The sequence below is a fragment of the Elephas maximus genome, chromosome 25 (genome assembly GCF_024166365.1).
Source record: "Elephas maximus indicus isolate mEleMax1 chromosome 25, mEleMax1 primary haplotype, whole genome shotgun sequence".
Taxonomy (NCBI): Eukaryota; Metazoa; Chordata; class Mammalia; order Proboscidea; family Elephantidae; genus Elephas; species Elephas maximus.
The window spans coordinates 6,121,880-6,144,326 of NC_064843.1; the positions used below are offsets into that span (position 1 = coordinate 6,121,880).

The 22,447-nt window shown below is 46.6% G+C and overlaps 1 protein-coding gene across 1 annotated transcript in view; it reads right to left on the minus strand.

Moving 5' to 3' along the window:
* Positions 1-22,447, minus strand: part of LOC126067531 (cadherin-4) — a 709,326-nt gene that overhangs the window by 132,959 nt on the left and 553,920 nt on the right. The window contains exon 4 of the mRNA XM_049869539.1: positions 11,063-11,236. Within this exon, the coding sequence (XP_049725496.1) occupies positions 11,063-11,236 (174 nt within the window). The remainder of the gene's footprint in view (positions 1-11,062; positions 11,237-22,447) is intronic.

Consider the following 22,447-nt stretch of genomic DNA (forward strand, 5'->3'; position numbering starts at 1 on the left):
CCTGTGCACAGGTGTGTATATCTGCCTGTGAGAAAGTGTACCTGTCTGTACAGTTTGTTTCCTTCTTCCAAAGGCCAAATCCACAACAGTTTCCACCTACTAGTGATCACCCTCAAGGAACACCAAGAGTTGTTTTTAGTATTTTTCTCTGAAGTTTATAAATATTGTTTGTGGGAGTGTTAGTCTGATACAAACTACTTCATCTTTAACAGCAGAGCTTCTAATTTTATTACTTTCATGTGCTGCACAGTCTTTCCAACAATCAGGAAGGACTAACACATAGAGATGGCATGAGGGTCACATCATTCATTCATTCACAAATGCTGACAGACATCTACACTGTCCCCGATGTTGTGCTTGACAGATGGCTTACCCCTCAAGGAGCTACAGGTTTGGTGGGGAAGACAGACCAGTCATCATATCAAAAAGCAAACCCGCTGCTGTTGAGTCGATTCTGACTCACCCACAGTGACCTCATGTGACAGAGCAGTACTGCCCCATAGGGTTTCCGAGGCAGTAATCTTCATGGAAGCAGACTGTCACATCTTCCTCACACAGAATGGCTGCTGGTTTTGAACTGCCGACCTTTCAGTTAGCAGCCAAGGGCTTTAACCACTGTGCCACCAGGGCTCCTTAATCAAGTCAAAACAGTGTCAAGAACTCTGGCACGATGGCAGGCAAAGCGGGTGCCATGGACCCCCTGGGAGGGCCTCTGAGGGGCTTCCCAGAGGAGGCAGGAAGCATCTCCTTCGAGGCGGGTGTCCGGGGCAGTGGGAAGGGCTTGCACACTGGATCACAGATAACAACAGGTGTGGCCAAGCCTGGGTGCTGCAAGTAGGCCGGCACGGTTACAGCTTGGTGTGCCGAGGATGAAGTCGGGTCCTGGACTCCTGTGTGATTCACCACGAAGTCTGACCTTACCCCGAGAACAATAGGGACAGCATGGGATGGGGGGAGATGACACAGGCAGACCCGTGCTTTGGAAAGGCCACCCTGCTTCCACGGGACAACATATAGGGACCACAGCAGCCATCTGTCTACAAACGGCGCCTTCAAAACTCTAGAAAACAGGTGACTGACCTTGATGAAAACTATACTGATTAGTCACACAGCCAGCATATGAGTGGTAACACTGGGGTAGGATCCAGCCAGCTCCATTACACGTATTTGTACATTCGATAACCTGTCATGGAGTATTTACTCTGGGTTGGGGATGGGTGAACTCACTGTGCCCTCGTATACATCACCCTGGTGGCACAACGGTTAAGCACTCGGCTGTTCACCGAAAGGTTGGAAGCTCTGTCCTACCCAGCAGTTCCTCGGGAGAAAGAGCTTGCAATGTACTCCCGTAAAGATTCCAGCCTAGAAAACCCTGTGAGGCAGTTCCATTCTGTCGCATGGGGTCACCAGGAGTTGGAATCGACTCGACAGCACCCAATAACAACAATATAGCCCTCAGCTCGGGGTGTTCCTCACCCAGCCAGTGTCTGAGCCTGTGGAAGGCGGAGTGCAGGTCCCCACATCCCCCCACCCCCAGAGACCCCGCACACCTCCTTTCACAAGAAGGTCAGTGAATTTTGGTTGGCTGGATATGAGCCAATGAGGTGTATGCGCACAAAGAAGAGAGGCCAATGAGGTGCATGTGCGCAAAGCGAGAAGCCATTGAAAAGTACGTGCACAAAGCGAGAAGCAAGTGTTTGGGGGAAATGTGAAGAAAACTGTTCAGCTGAGTAGTTTCTGCCCGTTTGAGTAGTTCAGTGTGAGCCGTGATTTTAGCAATCCTCTCCCAACCTCCTGGAACTGCCCTGTGGCCCCCCTTAGGCGAGGGATGGTCTCCCTCCCTTTGTTGTCTCTGTGCTGACTATGATATAATGACTTCCTTCTAGCGTCTTCTGTTCGAGCTCTTTGTCCAGGGCTTGCTCTCCGGCAGGGCCCTGAGGACTGGTTAGCATGATATCTTGTCTTCCAGAATACCAAGCTCCAAAATGAAAGGACTTGTCCCCCTGCGGCACTGGCTGCCTCCTGCTCCTCTTCAGCCAGCTCCTACAGTTGCTCCAGACAGCCCATGACGTTAACACATGCTGGATTTTCATTAGCCTCAGCCGAGAAATGCGGCCTCCTCTTCAAAGTTTGACACTCACCTCACTCTGAATCTGCCATCTTGCCTGAAGTCAAGTGGAACACGCAGGCAGGAAAAGCACGTGGCGTTTCAAAACCCTCCACGCACCCACCAAGGAAGGGATTGCAGCCACCTCCAGGGTAAGGAAACCAAACTCAGAATCATGAGCTGAAAGCTGAGTGCTCGGTGTCTGTCCAAGGCCTCAGAGGAGCCCCGTGCCCTCTACTTCTCTGAAGCCCCTGTGCCCTGCACAGTGTTTGGCACCCGACAGGTGGCCCCAACGGTAAACCAAATGGGATTCTGAACTTTTCATTTTCCGTAGTTACTTCTGGGAACAAATAAAGAGCTGCTACCCAGCTTCTGAGGGATCCCCGGGTGGCACAAATGGTAAAGTGCTCAGCTGCTGACTGAAACGCTGGGCGCTCAAATTCACCCAGAGATGCCTCAGAAGAAAGGCCTGGTGATCTAAAACCCAAAAACCAAACCCACTGCCGTTGAGTCGATTCTGACTCATAGCGACCCCATAGGACAGAGTAGAACTGCCCCACAGAGTTTCCAAGGAGCACCTAGTAGATCTGAACTGCCAACCTTTTGGTTAGCAGCCGTAGCACTTAACCACTACGCCACCAGGGTTTCCCCTGGCAATCTACTTCTGAAAACCTTATGGAGTATGAAGCACAGCTCTCCTCTGACGTGCATGCGGTTGCTACGAGTTGGAACTGACTTGACAGCAATGGCTTTGGGTGTTTTTTTTTTTTTTTTTTTAAATCCAACTCCTGGGTCCATGCGTGATGCAAATGGATAAAATGCTTGGCTGCTAACTGAAAGGTTGGACATTTCAGTCCACTTAGAGGTGCCTACGAAGAAAGGCCTGGTGACTTACTTCCGAAAAACCAGCCATTGAAAACCCTACGGAGCACAGTTGTACTCTGACACACAGGAAAAAAAAAAAAAAAAAGTGAATTGGGGTTGGCTTGATGGCAACTGGTTTGTTTTTTTGTGCAACTTCCTAGAGGATTAGCTCGATGCCTGTGGGTGCTCCCTCCTCTGTCCTGAGAGCCACAGACAGCCAGGACCTCTCGGTGGGATCCTCAGGGCGCTCTGCACTGCCCTCTCACTGCTTGACTTAGACGGTGGGCAAATTCCAGTGGACATCTGCATGGGCGTGTGGCTGCTCTTTGCCAGGAGACTCACGGCTCCAGCAGCCTGGCCAGTTATAGCCAGCCCTCTCCTTTCTAGATCTTTCTCCTTCACCAGCAAGCTCCCTCCTCCCGCACGTGGAGCCAAAGCTCATGCAGACATGAAGATGTGGCCATCCTTCCCAGGAAAAGCCTGTCATTAACAGAGGTTTGTTGGGAAGAATGTTCTGCCGCCCCCTCCCTCCCATTCTTTCATTTAACATATTTTATCAGAATGAAATGCCTTAATGAGCACAGGGTTGCAGCTGATCCCAGCTGAACCTCAAAGTGCTCTGCTCCCCGCTTCCATCAAGCTGCATTCACACTCACCGTGATTGGGGGTTCTTTCAGGAACAACCCCCCTAACCCCCAACACTGACAGGAAACTCATCAACTTCCTATAGATAGAAACGGGGCAGAGAAGCACCCCCTAAACTGCTGCATGTGCTAGACAGAAGTTTAATGGAGGGGACAGAGAGAGGAGAGGGAGGGAAAGAAAACCAGAGCGTGGGTGGTGTTGCTTCTGACTTGTTCGGGAATGCTTGTTACAGCACTTGGTCAACCCTAACACTCACGTCCTTCTGCTCACAGCCTGGGAGGAGCAGATGGTGCCCGAAGGGGGGAGTGCACCCCACAGGGACTGCGGACAAGCTAGGGTGCCTGAGGGATAGAGGACAATGTCACCTCAATGTGTTCACGCTGCTGGGGATGGTTTCCCAGCGCCGTGGAGTTTGCAGCTCTTCTCACATGGACCTGGCAAGCCAAAACCACATCTCCTTTCCCACGTTTCTGGGTTAGGATGTCCACAGCAGAGTCTTCAGGGGGCCTTTTATCTGACTTGGGGGTTGGCAAACTTCCTTCTATAGAGAGCCAGATAGTAAGTATTTCAGGCTCGGCAGGCCAGGCAGTCTCTGGCCTGAGGGCCACAGTCTGCGGGCCTGAGTGGGCTGGATCTGGCCTGAGGGCCACAGTCTGCGGGCCTGAGTGGGCTGGATCTGGCCTGAGGGCCACAGTCTGCGGGCCTGAGTGGGCTGGATCTGGCCTGAGGGCCACAGTCTGCGGCCGAGCTTGCCTGCTGTCCGCCACCTTCCCAGGTGGACATCCCACGATTCATATTTACTGTTCTTGGGTGTCATCGAGTCGGTTCCAACTCCTACTGACCCTGCAGGACAGAGTAGAACTGCCCCGTAGGGTTTCCAAGGAGTGGCGGTGGATTTGAACTGCTGCCCTTTTGGTTTCGGTTAGCAGCCCAACTCTCAACTATTGAGCCACCAGAGCTCCCTGAGGAGGGGTAGATGCTCCTGCTCCAGAGCTGCTCATGCTGAAAAACGCATCACCTTCTCTGCTCAGAGCTGACAGGTGGGAAGTCCACTGCGCGTAGTGGCCTCTAGAGGAACGACGTCCCACACTGGCATGAGGACTTGGTTTGCGGGGGATCCTGGCCGTCTGGCTGCCTCCAGCTACACAGACCCCAGCCCCGACTCCTTCAGCCACTGTTATCCCCAAGGTCGGTCAGGCAGAAGATGCTAAAGCATCTTTCTCTGCATGTCCAGAGAAGTCAGAAGCGGCTGGACCAACGAGCCCAACAGATCACACACAGCCCAGGGAGCCTGCAGGACAGGGCTCTGCACACAGCACCTTCCCTCCTCCCTGGTACTTTTACCTGCCTGTCTGAGGGTGGGAGCAGCGGAGTGTGGCTCCACGTGTCTGTACTGACCTGAGACCCCCTGAGAGCTGGGCAGCAGAACATTCCAGCGGTGCAGAGACACCTTCCCAACAGCAAGGCACCCCCTCTTTGGTGTGTGAGCGCACTGGAGCAGTCAGCATTTCTCACATGCTCAACAGTGAGCTACTGTGCTGGTAACTCAAAGATAAGCCTGGCCGTCTGCACACAAGGGGTGACCACGAGCAGGATCGACTCAATGGCAGCTAACAACAAACATGCTGGTGGGGATGACTTGGGAAGACCTCCCTGGAGTTTGCGGAATAAGCTGAATCAAGAGTTGGCAAACTATGGCCCTCGGGCCGAATCCCACCTACCGCCTGATTCTATAAATAAAGCTTTTGTATATGGTGTGAGGTATGGGTCCTGTTTCATTTTTTTGCAGATGGACATCCAGTTTTGCCAGCACCATTTGTTAAAAAGACTGTCTTTTCCCTGTTCGATGGACTTTGGGCCCTCGTCAAACATCAGGTGACTGTAGGTGGATGGATTTACATCTGGGTTCTCAATTCTCCTCCACTGGTCAATGTATGTGCCATTGTACCAGTAACAGGCTGTTTTGACTACCGTAGCTGTACAGTAGGTTCTGAGGTCAGGTAGTGTAAGTCCTCGTACTTTCTTCTTCTTCAGTAGTGCTTTACTTATCTGGGGCTTCTTCCCTTCCCATATAAAGTTAATAATAAGTTTTACCATCTCTTTAAAGAATCTTCTTGGTATTTGGATTGGTATTGCGTTGTATTTGTAAATCACTTTGGGTAGAATTGTCATTTTCACAATGCTGAGTCTACCTATCCATGAGCATGGTATATTTTTTCCATTTATGTAGATCTCTTTTGGTTCTTGCAGTAGTGTTTTGAAGTTCTCTTTATATAGGTCTTTTACATCCCTGGTTAGATTTATTCCCAAGTAAATTAATTTTTTTTGGAGCTATTATAAATTAAAAAAAAAAATTACTGTTTTCCTGATTTCCTTTTCATTGTTCTCTTTATTAGTGTATAGGAATCCAACCGATTTTTGTATGTTTATCTTGTATCCTTCAACTCTGCTGAATCTTTCTATTATTTCCAGTAGTTTTCTCATGGAGTCTTTTGGATTTTCTAAGTATAGTATCATATCATCTGCAAATAGGGACAGTTTAACGTCTTCATGACCAATTTGGGTGCCCTTTATTTCTGTTTCTTGTCTTACTGCTCTAGCTAAGACTTTCAACACAATGTTAAATAGGAGTGGTGATAAAGAGTATCCTTGTCCTGTTCCGGTTCTCAGGAGGAATGTTTTCAGCCTCTCTCCACTGAGAATGATGTTGGCTGCTGGTTTTGTACAGACACCCCTTATTATGCTGAGAAATTTCCCTTCTATACCTATTTTATTGAGTGTTTTTATCAGGAATGGGTGTTGGACTTTGTTGAATGCCTTTTCCGCATTGATTGAGATGGTCATGTGATTCTTTTCTTTCTTTTTATTTATGTGGTGGATTACCTTGATTGATTCTCTAATGTTGAACCATCCTTGCATACCTGCTGTGAATCCTACTTGGTCATGGTGTATTATTTTTTTGATATGATGCTGAATTATTGGCTAGAATTTTGTTGAGAATTTTTGCATCTATATTCATGACAGATATTGGTCTGTAATTTTCTTTTTTTTGGTGGTGTCTTTGCCTGGTTTTGGTATCAGGGTTATGCTGGCTTCATAGAATGAATTCAGAACTATCACTTCCTTTTCTGTGTTCTGAAATAGTTTTTTTTTTTTGTTGTTGTTCTGAAATAGTTTGAGTAGTACTGGTGAAAGCTCTTCTCTGAATGTTTGGTAGAATTCTCCAGTAAAAACATCTGGGCCAGGGCTTTTTTTTTTTTTAATAAGTTTTATTAAGCTTCAAGTGAACGTTTACAAATCCAATCAGTCTGTCACATATAAGTTTACATACATCTCACTCCCTACTCCCACTTGCTCTCCCCCTCTTGAGTCAGCCCTTTCAGTCTCTCCTTTCTTGACAATTTTGCCGGCTTCCCTCTCTCTCTATCCTCCCATCCCCCCTCCAGACAAGAGTTGCCAACACAATCTCAAGTGTCCACCTGATATAATTAGCTCACTCTTCATCAGCGTCTCTCTCCCACCCACTGACCAGTCCCTTTCATTTCTGATGAGTTGTCTTCGGGGATGGTGGGCCAGGGCTTTTTTTGTTGAGAGTTTTTAAAATTATCTTGTCAATCTCTTCTCTTGTTATGGGTCTGTTCAGATTTTCAACATCATTTTGTGTTAGTTTGGGTAGGTTGTGTGTTTCTAGAAATTTGTCCATTTCCTCTAGGTTTTCAAATTTGTTGGAGTATAGTTTTTCATAATACTCTGTTATGATCTGTAAATAAAGTTTTATTGATAACACAGTTCACATGTTGTCTATGGCCACTTTCACACCACAATGCAGAGTTGATTAGTTGCTACAGAGACTGTCTGGCCTGCAGGGCCTAAAATGTTTACTGCCTGGCTCTTTATAGAAGAAAGTTTGCCAAGCTCTAGGTTAGATCAAAGGAGCCCTGGTGGTGCAGTGGTTAAGTGCCTGGCTGCTAACCAAAAGGTCTGTGGTTCGAACTCACCAGCTGCTCTGCAGGTGAAAGATGTGGCAGTCTGCTTCTGTATAGATTACAGCCTTGGAACCCCTGTGAAGCAGTTCTACTCTGTCCTATAAGGTTGCTATGAGTTGAAATCAATCAATGGCAAAGGGCTTTGGAAGTTAGACCAAGGAGCTCTGGTAGCACAATGGTTAAGTGCTTGGCCACTGATTGAAAGGTTGGCAGTTTGAACTCACCCAGTGGCTCCGTGGGAGAAAGACCTGTCAATTTTCTTCTGTAAAGATTACAAAACTCTCTGGGGCAGTTCTACTCTGTCACATGGGGTTGCTATGAACTGAATTGACTCCACAGCACCCCACAGTAACAGCAACGAGTTAGACCAATGATCTTCTACAAGGAGTGATTTTTGGGTATAAACACAAAGCATTAGACAAAAGGGAATTGTACAATGAGAATCTCACTCCCTCTCCAGTTTGCTTTCCATCCTGATGACTTTCAAGGAGAGAATCTCTCTCTGGCTCTAGTCCGTCTTTAAAACACTCTGATACTTGCTCAAACCGAGGGCAGCATCCAGGCTCTGATGGCAGACAGACGACGACTACCTGGCTACTGTTTAACAGCAATGTTTTCTCTGCCTTACGCTTGTTTTTGCTGTCAACTTCTACGTCTAATATGAAGTTTCCTTTTGAAACAAATTCAGTTCTGTTAAAAACAAATCCTTTGCATTATGCTAAGTGAAAGAAACCAATTGCAAAAGAACCGCCGATGCCATTTCTATGAAGTGTCTGGAACAGGCAAATCCACAGAGACAGAAAATAGTTTCGTGGTTGCCAGCAGGTGGGGGAAGGCGTCATGAGAGGTGACCGCCACCAAGTGTGGGGTTTCTCTTTGGGGTGGTGGAAATTTTCTGAAATGAAATGTAATGGTGATTGTTGCATAGCATTGTAAATATACTTAAAAAAAAAAACAAATTTTAAAGGCTAAGATGGTTAAAATAGTGAATATAATCTCATGTAAACTTTATTAGTAAAAAATAAATTTAAAAACTAGGCAATGAAAAGAAAAAATGAGTCATTTAAAGAAACATTTTCAGGAAATGGCGATATAAGTGATAGCTGGGCAGAGCAAGTATCTTGAAGGTAGAGAGGAAATGAGTGCGGTTTGGGTACTATACAACTACGTCTTCCTCTTTATCATCAGCATCATGAATCAATCTAGAAGCCATCAGTAATAGCATCACGAATGGATCAGGGTCCATCATCAATAGCATCATGAATGGATCAAGGTCCACCATGAATAGCATCACGAATGGATCGGTGTCCATCATCAATAGCATCATGAATGGATTGGGGTCTGTCTTAGTCATCTAGTGCTGCTATAACAGAAATACCACAAGTGGATGGTTTTAACAAAGAGAAGTTTATTTTCTCGCAGTAAAGTAGGCTAAAAGTCCAAACCCGGGGCGTCAGATCCAGGGGAAGTCTTTCTGTCTTTGCTGGCTCTGGAGGAAGGTATTTCTCACCAATCTTCCCCTGGACTAGGGGCTTCTCTGTGCAGGAACCCAGGTCCAAAAGATGCACTCTTCTCCTGGTGCTTCTTTCTTGGTGGTATGAGATCCCCAAGTCTCTGCTTGCTTCCTTTATCTCTTGAGAGGTAAAAGGTGGTATAGGCCACACCCCAGGGAGGTGACCTAAGTAAGGGTGGTGTTACACCCCACCCTAATCCTCTTAACATAAAATTACAATCACAAAATGGAGGACAACCACACAATACTGGGAATCATGGCTTAATCAAGTTGATACACACATTTTTGGGGGGACATAATTCAATCCAGGAAACCCTGGTGGTGCAGTGGTTAAGTGCTACAGCTGTTAACCGAAAGCTTGGCAGTTCGAATCCACCAGGTGCTCCTTGAAAACCGTATGGGGCAGTTCTACTCTGTCCTGTAGGGTCGCTATGAGTCGGAATTGACTCGACTCGACGGCAATGGGTTTTTGGGAATTCATTCCATGACAGGGCCCATCATCAACAGCATCATTCATGGAAAACGCTAACTGGCCAGGTGTGTATCCTGTACACACTATACCAGGCAGGGCTTCAATCTCGAGTACTGTGCTCATATTCTTAGCTCCGGTGCAGTGGTTAAGAGATGGACTGCTAACCAAAAAAAGGTCCGTAGTTCGAATCCACCAGCCATTCCTTGGAAACCCTATGAGGCAGTTCTACCCTGTCCTATAGGGTTGCTCTGAGTCCGAATCGACTCGATGGCAACGGGTATGGTAAATTTTATAGTGAAATCTTCAACCCAGCCAGGCAACTCCAGGGGATGCAGTTGGCCCAGAAAAGCCAAACCCACACTGGGTGGCGAGGTTGGGTCAGTCGGGTGAGCTTTATGCAGAGAAGGCAGGATGGCACTCCACGGCCAAGTCCCCTTGGTGGTGGGTAGAGCCGGACTTGTTCACTAGCCTCAGGGTCTCTACTGTAAATACACTGTGACTCTTGCCCTTTTCTGACTGGATGGGCAAAGTCCCCGTGTTTGATTCATGTTGGAGATGCAGAGTTTGGAGGGTGATTCTGCGAGGTTCCTTCTTCCCTCAGCTCCATCTCAGCATTTCTAACACCCAGCCCCATCTCTCCTTGTTGAAAGGAACAGGAAACAAAAGAGAGGCTAATTGGCTCAAAGAATGAGAATGACTCCCTAAGAGCACCCTGGAGACCCTGTCTTCAAGCGAGAGTGGGATGAGGGCTTCCCACATGACCGGGAATTATTTAATGGATTTCTCGCCATCGTTTCATCTAATTATTGCTCAGATAGGGTGACAATTTCCTTCAAAGGGAAGAAGAAAATGCTAGCTAATGCCCTGATTACTGAAACACAAATTTGTAAAATGAGTTCTCCCTTTGGGACAAGTAATCTATGCTGGCTGGTGAGGAGCTTGTCCACAAGGGGGACATTTCCCAGTCACCAAGGTCACCAGCGGTCGGCCACACAACTGCTTAGCCTTTCTTCCCCAACCCGTCTTCTGCTTACTCATCCTGATTACTGTCACTGCAGACACACCACCATCTCACCGTTCGATATCTCACTCAGAAGTGGAAAGGAATGCGAGTAAGCAGACCAAAGAAAGGGTGTCCACAGGTCAAAAGCCACAACCCGAGGGCCCATCCTCAACTCCTTCCACACCCAAGAGCATCTTCTGAAAATCACCCAGAGAAAGGTCACTGGTTCCTAAGAAAATCTCCTGCCCTGGTGGACACAACCCCGTCCTGAAGGTTCTCTGCTCTGGGTCACACTTATCACCAGAAAGGCGCAACCTGGGCTTCTCACACACCATGTGCAGAACCTACCCTTGCCTCTGGATCAAGTCCATCCAGCAGATTGGTGATACCCACAGAGAGAGGCCTGGGCTGATGCTGAGCTGGTCTTCATCAGGTTGACTTCATGTCAAGCAGGAAGGGGTCGTCTACTTACCCTCACGAGCTGCTGGGGGAAGGGCCCACGCGAGTTTTCCGGCACGTTGATGGGTGGGATGACCCAGTCCCGCTTCTGTCTTCTCAGGCCGTTGGGGTTCTGATGCTGAGGCCACGGCAGTAGCATGTCATTCAGCGGCTGAGAAGGGTCCAGAACCACATTCTTCTTTCCTTTCTGTGGGGGAGAAGAGTCGAAAAAGCCTGGTTAAGTTTTGCACAAGAAAGAGGCGTCTGTTAAGAGTATCTGTAGCACCCTAGGCCGACAGAGAGAGCTTGGATGATCTTGGGAGACGTGGGTAAGTGTTCGGGGAAAAATCAAGAAAGACTCTCACCTGTGCCAGCAGACGGATTAGCGTGTTAAACTGGAGGGAAAAAAAACTAAAAAAAGAAGAAAAAAAAAGTGACTCTAACCAAAAAGGAGCCCTGGTGGCACAGTGGTTAAGCACTCAGCTGCTAACCAAAAAGCTGGAGGGTTGGAGCCACCTAGAGGCCCTGCAGGAGAAAGACTGGGCAATTTGCTCCCATAAAGACTGCATCCTAGGAAATCTCTGGGGCAGTTCTACTCTGTCACATGGGGTTGCTGTAGGTTAGAATTAACTAAAGGGCACACAACAACAAAACAACAACATTTAATCAAGAGCTTTTAAAGCCCAAAACAATGGACAAATCACGGAGGAAAAGACCAATAGATTTTAATTTAAAACCTCTGTTTATGAAAACATAATCAAAAAGCAATTGACAAATATGGAAAACATGATTTACCAAAAATCTGACAGAGGGTTAATAGTCTCAATACATAAATACTGAGTAGTCCTGGCGGCACAAAGGTTAGGCGTTCGGCTGCTAACCAAAAGGTTGGCACCATGGAAGAAAGGCCTGGCTACCTGCTCCCATAAAGACTGTTGGTATTATTACCTGCTGTTGAGTCAGTTCTGACTCATAGCAATTCCATGTACAACAGAACAAAACACTGCCCAGTCCTGCACCAACCTCACAATACTTGCTATGCTTCAGTCCATTTTTGCAGCCACTGTGTCAATCCATCTCATCAAGGGTTGTTACAGATTGAATTGTGTCCCCTAAAAATGTGTGTCAACTCGGCTAGGCTGTGATTCTCAGTATTGTGTGGTTGTCCTCCATTTTGTGATCTGATATAATTATTCTATGTGTTGTATATCCTACCTCTATGACGTTAATGAGGCAATTATGCTAATGAGGCAGGACTCAATCTACAGGTTGTACCTTGAGTAGTCAGTCTCTTTTGAGATATAAAAGAGAAGCAAGCAGAGAGGATAGGGACCTCATTACCATTAACCAAGAAGAGCCAGGAGCTGAGCTTGACTTTTGGACTTGGGGTCCTTAGACCGGGGGAAGATTGATGACAAGGACCTTCCCCCAGAGCTGATAGAGAGAGAAAGCCTTTCCCTGGAGCTGGTGCCCTGAATTTGGACTTCTGGCCTCCTCAACTGTGAAAGAATAAATTTCTGCTTGTTAAAGCCATCCATTTGAGGCATTTCTGTTATACTAGTACTAGATATGAGCCCTGGTGGCACAGCGGTTAAGAGCTTGACTGCTAATCAAGGTTGGCAGTTCAAATCCCTCAGCTGCTCCTTGGAAACTTTAATGGGCAACTCTACTCTGTCCTATAGGGTTGCTATGAGTTGGAATCGACTGGACAGCAGTGTTTTTTTTTTTTTTCCCAGCACTAGAAAACTAAGACATACTGTGTGTATACTTTGGTTCCATCTCTCCACTTACTATTTTATGGACATTTCTTCATGTCACAGTCTTCAAATCATAAGTTTTTGTAACTGTGTAATATCCTAGTTATGAACATATCAAAACCAAACCAGCTGCCGTTGGGTTGATTCCAACTCATGGAGGCACCATGTGTGTCGTGGTAGAACTGTGCCCCTAGGGTTTTCAATAACTGCAATCTTTCAAAAGTAGGTCACCAGACCTTTCTTGATAAATTCAGTATTTTCTCCACTTATGATGATGTTGCTTATTGGTCCACTTGTGAGGATTTTTGTTTTATGTTGAGGTGTAAACCACACTGAAGACTGTAGTCTTAGATCTTCATCAGTAAGTGCTTCAAGTCCTCTTGACTTTCAGCAAGCCAAGTTGTGTCATCCACATATTTCAGATTGTTAATGAGTCTTCCTCTAATCCTGATGCCACATTCTTCTCAATATAGTCCAGCTTCTCAGATTATTTGCTCAGTATACAGATTGAGTAACTACAGTGAAAGGATGCAATCCTGATGCACACCTTTCCTGATTTTAAACCACATACTATCCCCTTATTTTGTTCTAACGACTGCCTCCTGGTCTGTGTACAGGATCTGTATGAGCACTACTAAGTGCTCTGGAATTCCCATTCTTTGCAGTATTATCCATAATTTGTTATTATCCACACAGTCAAATGCCTTTCATTGTCAATAAAACACAGGTAAACATCTTTCTGCTATTATCTGCCTTCCGCCATGATCCATCTGACATCAGCAATGATATTCCTTGTTCCATGTCCTCTTCTGAATCTAGCTTGAATTTTTGGCAGTTCCCTGTAGATGTGCTGCTGCAACTGTTTTTGAATTATCTTCAGGAAAATTTTACTTGTGTGTGATATTAATGTCATTGTTTGATAATTTCCACATTTCTGTTGTATCACCTTTCTTTGGAATTGAATGTGTATGGATCTCTTCCAGTCAGTTGGCCTGGTGGCTGTCCTCCATATTTCTTGGCATAGAAGAGTGGGTGCTTCCAGTGTTGCATCCGTTTGTCGAAACATTGCAATTGTATTCCATCAACTCCCGGAGCCTTGATTTTCACCAGTGCCTTCAGTGCAGCTTGACTTCTTCCTTCAGTACCATCAGCTCTTGATCATATTCTGCCTCCTGAAATGATTGAAGGTCGACCAATTCTTTTTGATACAGTGACTCTGCATATTCTTTTCATCTTCTTTTGATGCTTCTTGCATTGTTCAGTATTTTGCCCATAGAATCCTTCACTATTGCAACTCAAGGCTTGAAGTTTTTCTTTATTTTCTCAGCTTGAGAAATGCCAAACAGTTTAGAGCTCAGTTGCTAACCAAAAGGTTGGCAGTGCAAATCCACCAGTTGCTCCTTGGAAACCCTGTGGGCAGTTCTACTCTGCTCTATAAGTAGGGTCGCTATGAGTTGGAACTGACTTGACGGCAACAGGTTTTGGTTTTCTAACTCTGGGTCTTTGCACATTGCATTATAATACTCTGCGTTTTCGAGCTGCTCTTTGAAATCTTCCGTTCAGCTCTTTTACTTCATTATTTCTCCTGTTTACTTTAGCTGCTCTACTTTTAAGAGTAAGTTTCAGAGTCTTTGCTGACATCCATTCTGATCTTTTCTTCCTTTCCTGTCTTTTTAAAGACCTTTTGCTTTTTTCATGTATGTATCCTTGATGTCATCTCACAACTAGTCTGGTCTACAGTCATTAGTGTCAAAGATTACAGCCTAGGAAACCCTATGGGTCAGTTCTACTCTGTCACATGGGGTTTCTGTGAGTCAGGGTCGACTCGGCGGCACCCAACAACATAAAAAGAGCTCTTATAAATCAATAAGAAAAGTAATTGAGTCTTTTTTTTAATGACAGGGAAAGAAAACGAGTAGATAATTCACAGAAAAATAAATAAGAATGACTGATGAACTTATGAAAAGTGTTCATGCCTTCCAGTAATCAAATAATGCAAACTAAGGTAAGATATCTTTTTCTCTTACCATGTTGACAAGACTAAAAACACGGAGACTCAACACTGAGGAGAGTGTTGTGAATCTGTGGAGTGAAAGTGTCGAGAGTGTGAGCTTTGGGGTTAAACTAACCTTGCTATGACTCTGAATACTTATGTGACATGGAGTAGGTCACTCCAACTCCCTAAACCTCAGTTTCTTCTTTTCTAAAACGCTGCTGCTAATAACTATAATGAATTCAGAGGGTTGCTATGGGAATTATTTAGACCATGCTGAAAAAACACAGAGCCCCATGCTTAGTGGAGAACAGCAGGTGTGAATATTGGCCGTGTTAGGGTTGGTGAGGCTCATACCTGCTGGTGGACTGTGAGTTAACACAGTCCTTTGAGCAGATCCCTTGGACATCAAGAGCAGCAAGGAAGACTCTCCCATTGAACCCAACAACTCCACTGCAGCAGAGCTGTCCCAGTGACACTTTAAGACACATGGACAAAAGTCTCTGTATAAAGCTGTTAATTGCAGATGTTTTTAACACAGTACAACCACCAGGGAGATGTCTGGATGACTATAGTAAATAGTGGTTAAATGCATTATGCTATGTTCATCTCTTAGGAGTCCCTGGGTAGAGCAAACCATTAAGTGCTCAGCTACTAACAAAAAGGCTGGTGGTTTGAATCCACCCAAAGGCAGCTCAGAAGAACTTCCAAAAGATTACAGTTACTGAAAGCCCTAGGACTCACTACTTTGACACACATGGGGTCTCCATGAGTTGGAATTGATAGCGTGAGCGACTTCACGGCAGCTGGTTTGGCATGTTCATATCCTAGGGTACTACACAATCATGAACACTTATGCTTTGAAAACTCTGACGGGAAGACATGTCCATAAAATGATGGTAAGTGGAGAGAGGGAACCAAAGTATACACACGGCATGTCTTAGTTACCTAGTGCTGCTGTAACAGAAATACCCCAAGTGGGTGGCTTTAACAAACAAATTTATTCTCTCTCAATCTAGCCATCAGCTCCCGGGGGATGCTTTCTCCCTCATTCAGCTCTGGGACTCTGGGTCCAAAGGATGCTTTGCTTCCTGGCTCTTCTTTCTTGGTGGTAGGAGGTCCCTATCCTCTCTGCTCTATGGTCGCTTTTATATCTCAAAAGAGATTGATTCAAAATATAACCTAATCCTGCAGATTGAGTCCTGCCTCATTACCATCATAGAGATGAGGGTTTATAACACACAGTATAATCACATCAGATGACAAAGGGACAAGCACACAGCACTGGGAATCACGGCCGAGTCGACACACACTTCTGGGGACACGATTCAATCCATGCTGCTGCATGACTGGCAATGTTTTTACAGTCTGAGAGAGGATTGGACGGAAATACATCCAGGTGTAAACACTGGTTTTCTCTGGGTCACCGTTAAGTCTTATTTTCCCTTGTCCTCTTTAACTTCCTGTATTTCCTAAACGTTACCACGTACGTGGATTTTTACGATTAAAGGAGCCCACAGCGCTTCATATATATACACGACCAACAAGCCTATGTGACGCCTGCATGTATTTTCGAGGCACTCCACACGCCTCGTCTCAAGTTCTGGACCCTGTTCGTTTCACTCGGAGCCTGTGAAATGGAAATGAGACTCTCGCAGCAGCCCAGGCAGGGAGAACAAAGCTGTCTAGGGGCGTCTGATCTCAGGGCTCCCTGCTCCTGGCCCCTCCCCGATCACAGCAGGGTCTTGGTCTAGTCACCCCTCACCCCAGAGCTGGGCTCCAGGCCTGGCAGAGGACGCAGCAGTCTTGGTGTTGCTCTATGCACAGAGCACCTTCCCACTCCTTTCTACAAAAAGGTTGGCACAGAAATAAGCTAAACACAGAGAGAGACACACAACTGTCTGCTTGACGCAAAACAAATTCTTGCATTTGCCCCTAAAAACCCAAACTTACAACCTCATCCATCTATGATTTCATCGTTGACAAAAATATTTAACTTGAATTTAAAAAAGCCTTTAGATTTGACCCCTAGATCACCAAGATAGTAATCTTGGAATAAAGGAACAAGAGAAACACCATCACCAGAAAGCCATCAGGACAGCATGACTGTTCTAAAGGACAACTGAAGAGACTTCAGCACCCAGAGCATCCTCACAGAAGGTACCGGTGAATACTGAGAGAGACTCGGGCTTAGCAAGACGTGTCTGCCCTGGATCCGGTTCAGACCAGGACTTTGAACCTGTTCATTCAGGTTTGAACCCCTGCTGAGAGTTTGCGTTTCTAACAAGTTCCCAGGCTACACTAATGCTACTGGTGCAGGATCAGTTCTGAGAACCACCAGTAAAGCAGTGGTTCTCAAAATTTATTATACATGAGAATCACCTGGGGATCTTGTTAAACTGTTGATTTGGATTCAGTATATCTGGGGTGGAAATGCTAATTCTCAGCAGGGGTTCAAACTGGAACAGAACCAGTTTGAAGGCCTGGTTCAGGCAGACCACCTGCAAAGGGACAATTGGAGAAATGTAAATATGGACTGTGGCTTACATAATATTAATGAATTATTAATTTTGTTATTTGTGTGATAATGTTCTGGCTACAGGAGATGTCTTCACCTTTTAAAGAAGCATATTGATGTAAAAAATAAAACCTCATCAATGGAAAACTCTGCCTGGATAAGCCACCTCCCCTGAGACCGGGTCCCCCTCTCAGAGCTCCAGGTGTCTCCTGAGTTGAGCTCCTGCATTCAAGAGTCTGCAGCCATGAAAAACCTGGGGTTTTCTGTAGGCTACTTCCCATCCGCCTTAGAAGGGGCCAAGCCAGGTGCGTGCTCCCGGAGCTCGGTGTCTACTGGAATACGGCTGTACCAACTTGTGCTCATTTATTCTCAGCGCCCCACCACCTCATGATAACAAAGGGGCGGGGGCACCTCCAGACTGCTCTAGGACGTCCTGGCTGCATGTTCCCACACTGAAATGGGGGTGCAGACACCTGCTTCCGAGGGTTCCTTGCCCCGGGGGCGGGGGCAGTGACTCATAGGTTTCATCATCAGATAAGAAGGACAGTGAAATTGCCTTTGGGGGACCACGCAGGCCTTCTCCTGCTGGACGAGCTCCTGTGTGTCCCTCAGGCCTGGCCCAGAACAAACAAGGCCTCCTCGGGAGCTTGGTCTGACTTTCACCCCTGTGGGCTCATGAGGTCTAAGCTTTGATGGTAAAGACCAGGTTAGTCCAGCTGCTGAAAGGTCCCTGAAATAACACAAAAACAATCACAATAACTGTGACCACCACCGAGTACTTAGGTTCCAGGCTCTGTGCGTTGCTGTTCCATGAAGCCTCCCTGAACCGTCCCTACAACCACTTCAGTTGTTGTTCGGTGCCCTTGAATGGATTTCAACTCATAGCGACCCAGTGCGACTGAGGAGAACTGCCCCATAGGGTTTTCCAGGCTGTAACCTTTACAGAAGGAGCCCTGGTGGCGCAACAGTTAAGTGCTCAGATGCTAACTGAAAGGTTGGCGGTTTGAATCCAGCGGCTCCTCGAGAGATAAAATTGGCAATCTGCTCCCGTAAAGATTACAACCTAGAAAACTTTATGGGGCAGTTCTACTCCGTCACACAGGGTCGGAACTGACTTGGCACACAACCACCACCACCACCGCCACAACCACAACCTTTACAGGTGCAGATCATCGGGTCTTTCTTCCTCAGAGCTGATGGGTGGGTTTGAATTGCCAACCTTTCGGTTAAGCGGTTATGCGTCAAAACTCCCACTTTCCCAGGGAGGCGGTAGGGTCAGAGAGGGCAGGTACCTCCCTACAGTCACACAGCTAGCTCAGCAGAGGGGTTTCTGCACACCGGGAGTCCGCACAGCCAGGCCCTTGGCCAGGGCAACCCCACTCCCGGGGGCTTTGCCTGTGAAGTTGAATTCCATTCACAACCCTCAGCCAGGTGTGCGGTGGGCTGGGCAGAAACTGACACTCCCTGGGAGCAGGAGGGGGCCAGGGCGAAAGGGCTCAGAGATGTTTCCCCACAACCAGGAAACTGTGATAAACCCCAGACGGGGTGGGGGTACAACTCTGGGTCTCTAGATGCTGCCGAGTTGGCCCCTGACTGACAGTGACCCCACACACTACAGAACAAAACACTGCCTCGTCCTGTGCCATCCCATCATCAGTTGCAGATAGCCTGTTGTGATCCACATGGTTTTCATTGGCTGATTTTAGAAACAGATCATCAGGCCTTTCTTCCTAGCCCATCTTAGTCTGGAAGCTCCGCTGAAACCCCTGAAGTCCCCGAGCAAGTACAGGCCAAGGAGGTGGACACAGGCGTGTCTGTGCGTGCTGGGTAAGAGAGCCTGCTGATGACCCTGGATCCCCAGACCCGAGTGTGGCCAGACCAGCAGCATCTGCACACTCCCAGCTTATAAGAAATGCTTGTTCTAGTTAGAAACGCTTGTTTCTTGGCCCCACCCCTGGACCAGGGATTCAGAAACGCGGGGTAGGCCCAGCAATGGCCTTAATGAGCCCCTAGGTGTCTGGTGCACTGGGACAACCGTGCCTCCCAGGTACCTGCCTCAGGGGAAGGGTGGGTTAACTTTTGTTCTTGAGGCCCCTGCAGGGGGACAGCAGCCTAGGTCAAACCCATCCTGCACCCACTTCACTTGGAGGAACGCCCCCAGCAGGCACACCTGAGCTTTGGCGTGCGAGTGGGCTGGGTTTACAGCCTCTGCCTGCCTCTCAGCACTTTAGGATGCTCGGTCTTCCTGGCTCTCACCTGGGATGCTTCCCTACCTGTGGAATTCAGCCCTCGAATTTCACATGCAGGGTTTTCAAGGGCTTTCACGCAGCCATTTTCTGTTTTTTTAAACCTGCTTCATCTTCATTTGCTTAGATGGGCTTGTATGGCGTTAATTTCCCGAGTGTTGTTTAAATAAATTGCACATATTTGCTACTATTTTAAAGCTGTGAGACAAATGTAATGACAAAATCTGGTGAAAATCAATGCCAGGCCGGCGCAGAGCTGCTGCCTGGAACGGGCGCCCGCTCTCGGGAGGAGCAGTGAAAACGTCGACAGCAATTAACAGAACCCCACCAACAGACCTTCGGACGCGCAGTCATCCTGGGCCCGTTCAGACTGTGGCACACAAACGTCGCCGCGCAGCTGCACTAATTATGAAGAATGCTTCCAGGTACTCTTAAAAACATTTTCTAACAGATGACATCTGACGGTGTTCCCGATACGTCCCTGTACTAGGTGTTCCTGAGTGAGCGGTGGCAGAGTGTCAGAGTCTGCCATCTCCTCCACAAAAAAATTACACGTGTAATTTATGCGCACATACAAATGCATCTGCATGCGTATGTATGTTTGTATATGCATGTGTACACACGCATACTTACATGTATACAGACATGCACACAGATGTATAGACATGCATGTGAATGCACATATGTGTATGGATACATGTATATTTACGTGTATATGGGTAAATATTTATATTTGTACATATATGTGCATATTTACGTTATATATATGCCCACACATGCCTGTAAGTACTTATGTATCTGTGTGTATTTTGTGTATGTATACGGACATACATACAGGGTCAGTGAAAAACAGGAAGCCTGTCCATGAGACGGACTGACACAGCGGCTGCAACAATGGGTTCAAGCATAACAACGATTGTGAGGATGGTGCAGGACCGGGCACTGTTTCGTTCTGTTGTACACAGGTCGCTAGGAATAGGAACCGACTTGATGGCACCTAAGGACAACAACAACACATACACATATACACGTACAGTGTGTTTAAGCATATATATCTATACATATATATCTCCATTGCTGTCCAGTCACAGTGACCCTGTAGGACAGAGGAGAACTGCCCCATAGGGTTTACATGGCTGTAGTCTTTACGGAGACAGACTACCCGCCACATCTTCCTCCTTTGGAACAGCTGGTAGGTTCGAATCGACCTTTTGGTTAGCAGCTGAGTGCCTAACCACTGCACTACCAGGGGCCCATGTGTGTATGCACACACACACACACACACGTTGTTGTTGCTAGATGCTGTCAAGTCGGTTCCGACTCATAGCGACCCTGTGTACAACAGAACGGAACACTGCCCAGTCCAGCACCGTCCTCACAATTGTTGCTATGTTTGAGCCCACTGTTGCAGCCACTGTGTCAATCCATCTTGTTGAAGGTCCTCCTCTTTTTTGATGGCCCTCTGCTTTACCAAACATGGTGTCCTTATATAGGGACTGGTCCCTCTTGATAACATGTCCAAAGCACGTGAGACAAAGTCTCACCATGCTCGCTTCTAAGGAGCATTCTGGCTGTACTTCTTTAAAGGGACATTTGTTCGTTCTTCTGACAGTCCATGGTATAGTCAATATTCTTCACCAACACCATAATTTAAAGGCATCAACTCTTCAGTCTTCCTTATTCATTGTCCACCTTTCACACACATGTGAGGTGACTGATAATCCCATGTTTTGGATCAGGTGCACTTTAGTCCTCAGAGTGACATCTTTGCCTTTCAACACTTTAAAGAGGTCTTTTGCAGCAGATTTGCCCAATGCAATACGTTGTCTGATTTCTTGTCTACTGCGTCCATGGGTGTTGACTGCGGATCCACGTAAAATGAAATCCTTGACAACATCAATATTTTCTCCGTTTATCGTGATGTTGCTTATTGGTCCAGTTGTGAGGATTTTTGTTTTCTTTATGTTGAGGTGTAACCCATACTGAAGGCTGTGGTCTTTGATCTTTATCAGCAAGTGCATCAAGTCCTCTTCACTTTCAACAAGCAAGGTTGTTTTATCTACATATTGCAGGTTGTTAGTAAGCCTTCCTCCAATCCTGATACCAAATTCTTCTTTGCATTTGCTCAGCATACAGACTGAATAAGTATGGTGAAAGGATACAGCCCTGACACACACCTTTCCTGATTTTAAACCACACAGTATCCCCTTGTTCTGTTCTAAGGACGGCCTTTTGGTCTATGTGCAGGTTCCTCATGGGCACAATTAAGTCTTCTGGAATTCCTGTTCTTCGCGACGTTATCCATAATTTGTTATGATCCACATCGTCGAATGCCCCACAGGTAAACACCCTTCTGGTATTCCCTGCTCTCAGCCAGGATCCAGCTGACATCAGCAGTGATATCCCTTGTTCCACGTTCTCTTCTGAATCCAGCTCGGATTTCTGGCAGCTCCCTGTGGATGCACTGATGCAACCGTTTTTGAACGGTCTTCAGCAAAATTTCACTTGCACATGATATTAATGATACTGTTGAATAATTTCTGCATTCCTTCGGGTCATCTTTCTTTGGAGCTGGCACAAATATGGATCTCTTCCAGCCAGTTGGCCTGGTTGCTGTCTTTCAAGTGTCTTGGCATGGACGAGTGAGTGCTTCCAGTGTAGCATCTCTTTGTTGAAACGTCTCAATTGGTATTCCGCCAGTTCCTGGAGTCTTGTTTTTCGACAATGTCTTTGGTGCAGCTTGGACTTCTTCCTTCAGTACCATCGGTTCTTGATCATGTACTACGTCCTGAAATGGCTGAACGTTCACCAATACTTTTTGGCACAGTGTCTCTGTGTATGGAGCCCTGGTGGTACAGTGCTTAAGTGCCTGGCTGCTAATGGAAAGGTTGGTGGTTTGAACCCA